The sequence below is a fragment of the Macaca fascicularis genome, chromosome 19, assembly GCF_037993035.2.
Source record: "Macaca fascicularis isolate 582-1 chromosome 19, T2T-MFA8v1.1".
In the NCBI taxonomy this organism is placed as follows: domain Eukaryota; kingdom Metazoa; phylum Chordata; class Mammalia; order Primates; family Cercopithecidae; genus Macaca; species Macaca fascicularis.
In genome coordinates, this window is record NC_088393.1 from 6,760,588 (window position 1) to 6,771,584 (window position 10,997).

A 10,997-nucleotide genomic window follows, 5' to 3' on the forward strand; every position below is an offset into this window, starting at 1 on the left:
GTGAAAACGGCCTGGGCTTCCTCTGGCCGCGGTGTGCGGCTGGTCCGCGGAGGACGAGGGCCTCACGGGCTCAGGAGATAGGCAGCCAGGCCGGGGAAGGGGAGACGCCGGGTGGCGGAGGACGAGGGGGCGGGGAGGGAGCGTGGCGCGCTCCGGGCCACGACCAGGCCCCAAGGTCTATTTACATCTGTGGCCGAAGCACTGGGGCCGCTACTCCCGCCCCCTTCAGCCCCGAGCTTGGCTGCGACGCAGAGGGCCCTTAGGGCTGCGATCTCGACGGCCTCCCGGCTCCTCTAGCCAAACGGCTGCAGGGGCCGAGGCTGCCGGGAGTGATGGGCCGGGCCGGTGAGCCCGACCTGAGGGGAGGCAATAGGGGGCGGCTGCAGGGCCCGCCAGGGTGCTAGCCTGAAGCGGACGAAACCCTTGCACTCTGCGGTGTTCCCCCCACAGGCTTGTGGCCTCTGGTCCTCCCGCTGCCCGTTCCCCGGCCGCCAGCCGGTCCCCGACGGCGCCTCCCCTACCTTCGTTCGCCAGGTCCGCCATTTTACTTCCTTAAGCCCTCCCACAAGGCCCCGCGCCGGCCCAGGCTCGCCTGCTTTCTGCCAGAAACTCCCGCGCGTGCGCACTTAACAAGCCTACTCCCTGTGAGGCGGCCAGCTCGCGCCTGCGCGCTGAGCGCCGCGCGGAGGCGAGCTTCAGATCGCCTGCCGGGCCAAGCCGCCTGCCCTGCGGAGCCGCGCTCCCAACACACGCCTGCGCACGAGCCGTCTCCCGCCTCCTTTTCCCGCCGACTGAGGGGGCGGGGACAGGGCCGGGAAGGGCGCATGCGCAGTGGCAGCGACGAAAGTTTAGTGAGGCGGCGCCGCGCGGCGCGAGGCGGGTCTTGAGGCTCTCGTTTTTCCCGCTCGTTTTCCGGGGATCCCCCGCGGTGGGACAGTGAGCAGTTCAGGACGCCTCAGCCGAGGTCTTCCTCCAGGTAAACCCCCGGGCCTGCGGTGGCTTCCCACACGCGCGGGCGGGAGACGTGTTACCTCCTGCCTCAGTTTACCCGCCTTAGGAGCCGTTACCTTCAGCAAACGCTTTCCTGAAACCACGGGGGAAGTGGCGAGAGGGCGCGGGGTGCTTGGGATTGGGGGGAATCAGAGCTCATCGGCGAGGGCGGGGGTCGTGGTCAGGCGCGAGGAGGGAGCGCAGCCCTGGGACGCAGGTGCTGGCGGGGGGCAGGGGGGACCCGGCGCGTGGAACTCGACCCCTCGGAGCCACGAGAATCAACTTCACAAGCTCATGGGAGGGTGTTGGACCCCGCGCGCCTCCAGGTTCCCCATCTGGAAAATGGGACCATCAGCCTCACTCGCAAGGCTCATGGGAGGGTCCCGGACACCCTGGAGTTGTTTTCTACTCACCTGCTATGAATCTGTCAGCAAATCCTTCGGACCTGGCCTTGCCTCCAAAATACAGCCCAGATCCACGCTTTCTCCCCAGCCAGGCTGTCACCACCCTAGGCCACATCGTCCCTATCTGTCTCATGGAAGACTTGGACAGTCTCATGGAAGACTTGGACTTTGCTGCATTCTTTGGAAGCCCCAGGCTCTGTTCTGCCCATGGCCGCAGGCTGAGGAGTCTTTTAAAAATGTAACCAGCCTGATGCGGTAGCTCACCCCTGTAATCCCAGAACTGTGGGAGGCCAAGGTGGGAGGATCTCTTGAGCTCAGTTCAAACCCAGCCTAGAAAACAGAGCAAGACCCCAACTCTACAAAAACACAAAAATTACCCGGGTGTGGTGGTGCAGGCCAGCTACACGGGAGGCTGAGGCAGGAGGATCACATGAGCCCAGGAGATTGAGGCTGCAGTGAGCTATGACAACAGTGCCACTGCCACCATCCTAGGGACAGAGCAAGAACCCCCCCATATATATAGATATAAATACTTTGTTTTTATCTACATATATATACACACACAGATATATACATACATATGTGTGTATATATTTGTGTGTGTGTGTGTGTGTGTATATACACACATAGACTGAAAACAGAAATATCAAGGCCACTCAGTGCTTCCAGAGGGCTCTCAGCTGAACTTGGAATATCCTAAACCTTTTATTCAGGCTTATGAAGTCCCCTGAACTTGGCTCCCACGCCCCACTTTGTTTCCCCTTGCTCATTGCTGTTCAGCCATGTGGGTCTTTCGGTCCTTGGAGCACAAGCTCATTCCAGCCTAAGGGCCTTTGTACTTGCTGATTTCTCTGCCTGGGACCTTGTATTTCAGGTCTTACCTAGGTTTGAGTCCCAGCTCTGTACCTTTTTGAGTATGATCTAAAAGAGAGTGAGGAGTACTACAATCTGTGGTCCAGATATAGCCTATGAACTAAAAATGGTTCCTCCCTCCCTCCCCTTGTTCCCTCCCTCCCTTTCCTTCCCTTCCCTTTCTTTTATTTATTTTGGAGTCTGTTGCCCACGCTGGAGTGCAGTGGTACAATTTTGACTCACTGCAACCTCCGCCTCCCGGGTTCAAGTGATTCTTCTGCCTCAGCCTCCTGAGTAGCTGGGATTACAGCTGTGTGCCGCTATACCCAGCTAATTTTTGTGTTTTTTTATAGAGACAGGGTTTCACCAGGCTGCTCTCGAACTCCTGACCTCAGGTGCTTCACCCACCTTGGCCTCCCAAAGTGCTGGGATTACAGGCATGAGACACCACGCCCTCTGACTTTTTACATTTTTAGCTGGTTGGGAAAAAAAAAATACCAAAAGAAGAATATCTCTTGATGTGAAAATGGTGTGAAATTTACATTTCAGTGTCTGTAAATAAGGTTTCATTTGCAAACAGCCATGCTTACTCATTTATATATTATCTCTGGCTACTTTTGAGCTATGACATTAGAGCTATTTACATGGTTGTTATACTTTTCTGAACAGCCAGTGGGATGTGGTAAATATTTAACAACAGCTTCTCTGGAGGAGAATGTATTTGTTAGTATGTATTTATGTGTGTGTGTATAGTTTATTGTAAATTTTACTGATTTTTCTATCACTTCCTTAAGACCACAAGACAATTAATAAAACAAATTGAACCCTGATTTGTAGCGTCTGCTGATTTTCTTGGTGTAAATACTTCAGTCATGGCCTATATTAAGTTACTAATGTGATATCACTAATACCAGAGTCTCAGTCTGTTGCCCAGGCAGGAGTGCAGTGGTGTGATCATTACTCACTGCAGCCTCCAATTCCTGCACTCAAGCAACCCACCTGCCTCGGTATCCCAAAGTGGGGGGATTACAGGCGTGAGCCTCTTTGGGAGGCTGAGGCAGGTGGATCACCTGAGATCAGGAGTTCAAGACCATCATGGCCAATGTGGTGAAACCCCTTCTCTACTAAAAATACAAAAATTAGCTGGGTATGGTGGCGGGCACCTGTAATCCTAGCTACTTGGGAGGCTGAGGCAGGAGAATCACTTGAATGCGGGAGACAGTGGCTGGAGTGAGCCGAGATCACACCACTGCACTCCAGCCTGGGCAACACAGTGAGACTGGGTCTCAAAACAAAAACAAAAACAAAAAAACCACAAAGAAATTCTCTAAGAGTAGCTCGAATGTCAGTCCCCTTGGTCGCCCACAGTGTGTAGAACTCAGGTCATCTCTCATTCCTACGGTGTTGGTCTCATTATTTTCAGGTTTCCCCAAACTTCTCTTGGGTAGGTCTTCGCAGCCTTTACCATATCTGAACGGTGTGACCTTTAATGAACTTGATACTTTTCTTTTGGTTTAAATTTTCATTAAATAGATACTTTGTATCACTGTTTAAAATAGAAAACCACTAAGCCATGAGTACACCATTGTAAAAGCAAACATGAAAACGAAACAATGTTTTCAAATTCAAAGTAGATACTGTTGCCTATCAAGGTGTTGGGACTGCTTTTTCCTTGATACAAAGGGAGATTAGCAAGTATTAGAGCGTTATTGAAAACGCTTTAGCACTTGGCGGGAACTTTCTCCTTGAAGTGATGAGAAGGAGTGAAGAGAATTGAAAATGGGCTAACATAATCTATGTGATTCATTATCGTTTAACACCATGTCTACATGTCGCCTAAAGTCAGGTCACACACCACATTCATCCCACACTTTGGGAAGCTCGCAGCACCGTGTCATCACTTGCTAAATATTATCCAGTCGTGGCTTTTCAGGGGATACTGAGACACGCAAAACCTGTCAGGTCGATGAGCCAAGGACGTTTCCAGTGGTTTCGCAAGCCTCCTCCAAGTGTTGATGGCTGCCAGCTTTCCTTATCTGGCCTCTGGTAGCAAATTAACTTAGTCAACATTCACTTACACAAATATTTCTCAATTGCCTACTGTGGTAGCTTTAAAATATGGTCCCAAATTTGTTGACCCTTTTCCCAGCAAGAGAGGAGGGTGCTCCCTTCCCTTGAATGTAGGTGGGCTTGCTGATCAATAGAGCACAGAAGAAATGACACCGTGTAACTGACAAGGCTAGGACATAACGGACAGAGATACAGCTTCTGCAGCACTGCTGGAACACTCTCTCTGAAAGCTTTTGGCCACCATGTGAGCAGTCCAACTGCCCTGAAGCTGCCATGCTGTAAGGAAGCTGAAACACAGATCTCATGGCAAGGCCCTGGCCAAGAGATGCTCAGCCAACCCCCAACAGCTCCTGTGGCAGCTGCTGACTAATTGCATGAGAGACTCTGAGCCCCCACACAACCACCCAGCCTAGCCCTTCCCATTCCTCACCCACAGAACCTATGTTTGTTTGGTTGGTTGTTTTGAGACGGAGTCTCGCTCAGTCGCCCAGGCTGGAGTGCAGTGGCGTGATCTCGGCTCACTGCAAGCTCCACCTCCTGGGTTCACACCATTCTCCTGCCTCAGCCTCCCGAGTAGCTGGGACTACAGGCGCCCGCCACCGCGCCCGGCTAATTTTTTGTATTTTTAGTAGAGACGGGGTTTCACCGTGTTAGCCAGGATGGTCTCTATCTTCTGACCTCGTGATCCACCTGCCTCGGCCTCCCAAAGTGCTGGGATTACAGGCGTGAGCCACCGCGCCCGGCCAGAAACTATGAAAGATAAATACTTGCTGTTATCAGCCACTAAACTCTGGGGATGTTCGTTACGCAGCATTATGTATCTACCATAGCTACGAAGCATCAGGCAATGTTGGGTTCCCAGGATGAACTAGACAGGCCCTGCCTTCATGGAGCTTTGCATCCTTTTGTGGAGAGACTTTAACAGTAGACAGGTAAGCAAAATTACTTGAGATAGTGATGGGTGCTACAAAGAAAATAAAACAGCATGCTATGACAAGTGACAGAAGGAGAGAATGCTTTTTTTTTTTTTTTTTTTTTTTTTTTTTTGTGATGGAGTCTCACTCTGTCTCCTAGGCTGGAGTGCAGTGGTGCGATCTTGACTCACTGCAAGCTCTGCCTCCCAAGTTCAAGTGATTCTCCTGCCTCAGCCTCCCGAGTAGCTGGGATTACAGGCACCTATCACCACGCCCAGCTAATTTTTGTATTTTTAGTAGAGATGGAGTTTCACCATGTTGGCCAGGCTGGTCTCGAACTCCTGAGCTCAAGCAATCCGCCTGTCTCGGCCTCCCAAAGTGCTGGGATTACAGGCGTGAGCCACCGCGCCTGGCCGAGGGAATACTTTTACACAGTAAGGACCTCGGTGTGGCTAGAGCCGAGTGACCAAAAAGAGAGGTGGTGGAGATGAGCTCAGGGAGGGAGCGTGCAGGGCCTTGGAGGCTGCAGTGAGGAGTAAGGGCTTTCTCCTAATTGCGGGGGTTGGAGGCAGGAAATGGGAGGCCTTCAAATGACTCACCCTTAACTGCTGATTGGCCTCCCTGCTGTCTGCTTCCTCCTTGGCTCACCAGGATACAGGTCTCCCAGGATCCCCTGAGCCCGGGCTGAGCTCTGAAGACTTATGTCGCTCTCTCCTCTGCAGCCAAGGAGGATGGTGGTTCTGCAGCTGGGCTTCAGGAAAAAGGGCCTTCACAGCTGCAACTGAGTTTGCATCTTCCCATCACGGGCAGGGAACCAGCATGTCGTGCTTTTACAGAGCAAAAGGGGCTTTGCTGTCCGACGCGCTAGGAGCCAATGCTAGGACACAAGGGTTTTTGAGAAAAGCTTTTTATTGCAAGTTGACTAACAAGCAGATGGGAGTCCATCTCAAAGCTGTCTCCCCGTGCTAGCTTTAAGACTTTACTTTCTGTGGGTGTGGAGATGGGGTCTTGCTATGTTGCCCAGGCTGGTCTCGAACTCTTGGCATCGAGCGATCCTCCTCTCTCTGCCTCCCAAAGGACTGGGATTGTAGGCCTGAGGCACCACGCCCACCCTAAGGCAGTCAATACCTTTATTAGAATAGGTTTAGGGGTCAGATAGAGGGATTAGTAGGTAGGCGATGGGTAGAAGGAAATAGGAAGTCTGGAAAGGCCTCTGGCATGCGCAGTTATCTCTTCATCCCTCCTCATGGATCGCATGTGCAAATTTGGGGGGTGTTAGACTAAAACATGCAGTGGAAATTGAGGCTCTGACATCAGCAAGCTCGTTCTGTGCACACTCCAGTCCGCCATGTTGTTCCAACTGATTTCAGCCAGTTTTGTTATCTTACAAGCACAGGGAGTTTCAGTAAGTTGTTTCTTTTCTTATCCAGCAAACTTAGAAATTTCTATTAGTCATAGGTTTCTGTAATTCCTGGGGAGTGATCGATCAAGTATAATTCCTGCCCTTAAGGATCTCGGAGCCAGGTGAGGTTGGAGGGACTTCATCGTGAATGCCTTATTGGTTCATCTGCCTTCCCTGTTCTCCCTCAACCCATGGCCTCAAGTTCCTGACAACAGGATGTCAGATGTGACCAACGGTGGCCCCTTGCCCATGATAGCAGGAACCCCTAACCCAAACTAGGCACATCAGCCAGGGATTTGGGGCTGGAATTGCCTCTGGAAGAAAGCTGGGCTGGATCTTGTTAACCTGGGGTAGGGCCGCATTCTCCTTCCCATGACCTGATCTGCAACCAGGGGTCAGCAGTGCTGGGAGGTGGAGAGCCAAGGGTGCCACAGCTGGGTTCCCAAGCCTTCACTTTGCTCGGTGACACATTCCTGTCTCCTTCTGATCAACTCTGCTTTTCCCCCTCCTCCTCCTCCTCCTCCTCCTCCTCTCCCCCTTCCCCTTCCCCTTTTCCTTCCCTTCCCCTTCCCCTTCCCCTTCTCCTTCTCCTTCTTCTTTTTTGTTGAGATGGAGTCTCCCTCTGTCACCCAGGCTGGAGTGCAGTGGCACAATCTCGGCTCACTGCAACCTCCAACTCCCGGGTTCAAGCAATTCTCCTGCCTCAGCCTCCCGAGTAGCTGGGATTACAGGTGCCCGCCACGGCACCCGGCTAATTTTTATATTTTTAGTAGAGACGGGGTTGTCACTATGTTGGCTAGGCTGGTCTTGAACTCCTGACCTCAAGTGATCCACCCACCTTGGCCAGGCTGGTCTCAAACTCCTGACCTCAAGTGATCTGCCCTCCCAAAGTGCTGGGATTGCAGGCGTGAGCCACGGCACCCCGCCTCTTTATTTTAAGTTAAATAAATTAATTTTTTTTTCTCTTTTTTTTTTTTGAGACAGAGTCTCGCTCTGTCGCCCAGGCTGGAGTGCAGTGTCCGGATCTCAGCTTACTGCAAGCTCCGCCTCCCGGGTTTACGCCATTCTTCTGCCTCAGCCTCCTGAGTAGCTGGGACTACAGGTGCCCGCCACCTCGCCCGGCTACTTTTTTTTGTATTTTTTAGTAGAGAAGGGGTTTCACCGTGTTAGCCAGGATGGTCTCTATCTTCTGACCTCGTGATCCACCCGTCCCGGCCTCCCAAAGTGCTGGGATTTCAGGCTTGAGCCACCGCGCCCAGCCTCTTATAAATTAAATTTTAAAATAAATAAATTTGAAATACAATCAGACTTAAAAAGAAGTTGCAAAAATAGTACAAAGGGTTCCATATAACTTCCATCAGTTTCCTCAGATATTCACATCCTGAGCAAAATCAGGAAATTCACATTGATACACTACTATTCACTAATGTGCAAACCTCATTCACATTTCATCTGTTCAGCCGTAGTGTCCTTTTTCTGTTCCAGGATTTAGTCCTGGATCCTGTCTTGCATTTAGGTATCATTTCTCCTTAGTTTCCTTTAGTCTGGATCATTTCCTCTGTTTTTTATGTACTTTTTCTTGACAATGACGTTTCTAATGAGTACTGCAATTATTTTGTAGAATACCCCTTAACTTTGGGTTTGTTTGATGTTTCCTCACAGTGAAACTCAGGTTAAGTGTTTTTGGCAGGGATTACACAGAAGTCATGTGTGTCTGTGTCAGCGCGTCCTAGCAAGGGCACATTATGGCGATTTATACCTTTTGTTTTTCTTTGAGACAGAGTCTCTCTCTGTTGCCCAGGCTGGAGTGCAGTGGTGCAATCTTGGCTCACTGCAACCTCCGCCTCCTGGGTTCAAGCGATTCTCATGCATCAGCTTCCTGAGTAGCTGGGAAAACAGGTGCACACCACCATGCCAGGCTAATTTTTGTACTATTAGTAGAGATGGAGTTTCACCATGTCGGCTAGGCTGGTCGTGAACTTGTGACCTCAAGTGATCTGCCCACCTAGGCCTGCCAAAGTGTTGGGATTACAGGTGTGAGCCACTGGGCCTGGCCAAGATCGCTTTTTTTTTTTGAGATTGAGTCTCGTTCTATTGCCCAGGCTGGAGTGCAATGGTGCAATATTGGCTCCCTGTAACTTCCACCTCCCAGGTTCAAGTGATTCTCCTACCTCAGCCTCCCGAGTAGCTGGGATTACAGGCATGCACCACCACGCCCGACTAATTTTTGTATTTTTAATAGAGACGGTGTTTCACCATGTTGGCCAGGCTGGTCTCAAGCTCCTGACCTCGCGATCCACCCGCCTCAGCCTCCCAAAGGGCTGGGATTGCAGGTGTGAGCCGCCGCGCCCACCCAATCGCTTGTTTTAAATGGTGTCTGCCAGGTGACTTTTTCGCATTGTTATGTTGGGGGGATATTTTGGGCCTTTGTAAACAAATAGGAAATATTCGAGGAAGAGAAGGGGAGGAAGATAAGGGGAGGAAGGAAATTAGCTCACTCACTCCCTTGTTTTTGATCTTATCATGCATCATTGCAAATAAGTAAACAAATCAGCCTGGCTTCTGGGCAAAATCCAACTTTCTGTGTCCCCTGCGAAAAGGAAAAGGCTGTATCACACAGTGACCACTGGGGAGCAGCAGAGGATTGGGATGAATCAAAAGTCAACTCCAGGAGAAAGGGCAGTTGGCTGCGTTCTGGGTAAACTTACCGGGACGTAAGCTCCGCATCTGCTGGGGTTCTGGCGTCTTCCATGAGCCAGGCTATGGAAGTGGAGGTAGGGAGTCTTAGTTGCACCTCGCTCCCAGCCTGCTGCTGCGGTTACCAAGCCGTATGGACGCGCCACCTTGAAAACAGGAGCTGTCGTCTCGGGAGGGCTTCACGAGGTCTCAGAATCCCCTTCTGAGACTGGCTAGAAAATTCCTGGGTGCTGAGGCTGTATCTCTTTGGAGATTGATTGCAACCCCCCGAAAGCAGTTCTGGAAGATATAAGCCAAGGAGGAATTTGCTAGAAGGTTATGTGGATGTTCATGAGATCAAAAAGAAAGGAGAAGCAACTGGCAGCTTCAACAGGTCTTAAAAGTGAAAATCACTGAGGACAATGCACCGGGTGTCTCTCCCAGGATGTCTGAACTTTGACTGCTTTCAGTCTCACCCTTCAGCTCAGGGTTCAGAGTCTAAGGAGAAAGTGTTGGATGGGGTCAGCAGGGTACAGGGTACGGTAGGTTAATTTTTGCTCACCCCCAATCAAATTCATTCCTCCATCATTTTTTCTTTTCTTTTCTTTTTCTTTCTTTTTTTTTTTTTGGAGACGGAATCTCAGTGTCGCCCAGGCTGGAGTGCAGTGGCACGATCTTGGCTCACTGCAACCTCCACCTCCTGGGTTCAAGCGATCCTCCTGCCTCAGCCTCCCAAAGAGCTGGAATTTATAGGCGCCACCACCACGTCCAACTAATTTTTGCGTTTTTATTAAAGATGGGGATTTCACCATGTTGGCCAGGCTGGACTTGAACTTCTGACCTCAGGTGATCTGCCTGCCTTGGCCTCCCAAAGTGCTGGGATGACAGGCTTGAGGCACCATGCCTGGCCCTTCCATCAAATATTTATTGAGCAATAAATACATAGTGGGTTCTGTGTGCCTAACCAGTGGTGTGAGATGCCGTTTGAGACATTCAAGTGGAGGCATCCCAGCTCCTCCCCGGGACCTAGGAAGCCCGCATCCCATTACTCTGCAGCCTTCCTCAACCTCCTGCCCTGCCATTCACTCTGTGCCAGCAACACCAGCCTCCTTACCACTCCCCCCACCCCCAACACGCCGAACTCATTCCCTCCCTGCCCACCTGGAACAGCCTCCCTCAATATGTGAGACCCACCCACACAGAGACAGTATTTAAAGCCACAAGAGGAAGATCAGTCCTCCAAGAGAATCAGGGTGTTATTCCAAAAGAAGGCAGGATGGATGCTGGATAGCAAAACCCCACAAAACGTCCATGACAGGATTCCAGGAGGGGCCCACGATCTCACAATAGGCTGAGAACAACTCTCAGCCCTCCTGACAGCCTCTGTGTGAGTGCACATATACTCATGCATATATGGTACTGTGGCTTTGGAGACCTGTGCGTATTCAATGCATTTTACATCGCAGCCCAATACCATAAATGCATGTGTATATGTGCACTCACACATACACTGAAGTGAAAATTTTGCAAAGCTATATTTATCTTTATTACATCATCACTCCTGATGTTTTAGATTTTTATCCTGGTTCATTAGGAAAAAAAAAAAAAAAGGCAAGCGCGATGGCTCACGCCTGTAATCCCAGCACTTTGGGAGGCTGAGGTGAGCAGATCACCTGAAGTCAGGAGTTT

General features: G+C 50.8%; 1 protein-coding gene and 3 long non-coding RNA genes across 50 annotated transcripts in view; 1 reads left to right on the top strand and 3 right to left on the bottom strand.

The window, feature by feature from the left end:
- Nucleotides 1-601, bottom strand: part of RANBP3 (RAN binding protein 3) — a 63,669-nt gene extending 63,068 nt beyond the window's left edge. For all 47 annotated transcript variants that reach the window (XM_074025550.1, XM_074025537.1, XM_074025560.1 and 44 more), the window contains exon 1: nucleotides 522-601. Coding sequence is in view for 8 of the 47 variants with exons in the window: in XM_005587678.4 (XP_005587735.3) it covers nucleotides 522-543 (22 nt within the window). In the remaining 39 variants the exon portion in view is untranslated. The remainder of the gene's footprint in view (nucleotides 1-521) is intronic.
- Nucleotides 602-842: 241 nt separating this feature from the next.
- LOC123570258 (uncharacterized) lies at nucleotides 843-3,076 on the top strand. The gene is made up of 2 exons (XR_010583523.1): nucleotides 843-976; nucleotides 2,600-3,076. It is a non-coding gene; the product is annotated as an uncharacterized lncRNA (long non-coding RNA).
- On the bottom strand, nucleotides 844-3,123 carry LOC141409190 (uncharacterized). Its single transcript, XR_012428279.1, has 2 exons — nucleotides 2,655-3,123; nucleotides 844-1,660 (listed from the first exon to the last, which is right to left on the bottom strand). It is a non-coding gene; the product is annotated as an uncharacterized lncRNA (long non-coding RNA).
- A 2,998-nt stretch (nucleotides 3,124-6,121) lies between these two features.
- Nucleotides 6,122-9,473, bottom strand: LOC141409192 (uncharacterized). The gene is made up of 2 exons (XR_012428281.1): nucleotides 9,341-9,473; nucleotides 6,122-6,342 (listed from the first exon to the last, which is right to left on the bottom strand). It is a non-coding gene; the product is annotated as an uncharacterized lncRNA (long non-coding RNA).
- Between the last annotated feature and the right edge of the window lie 1,524 nt (nucleotides 9,474-10,997).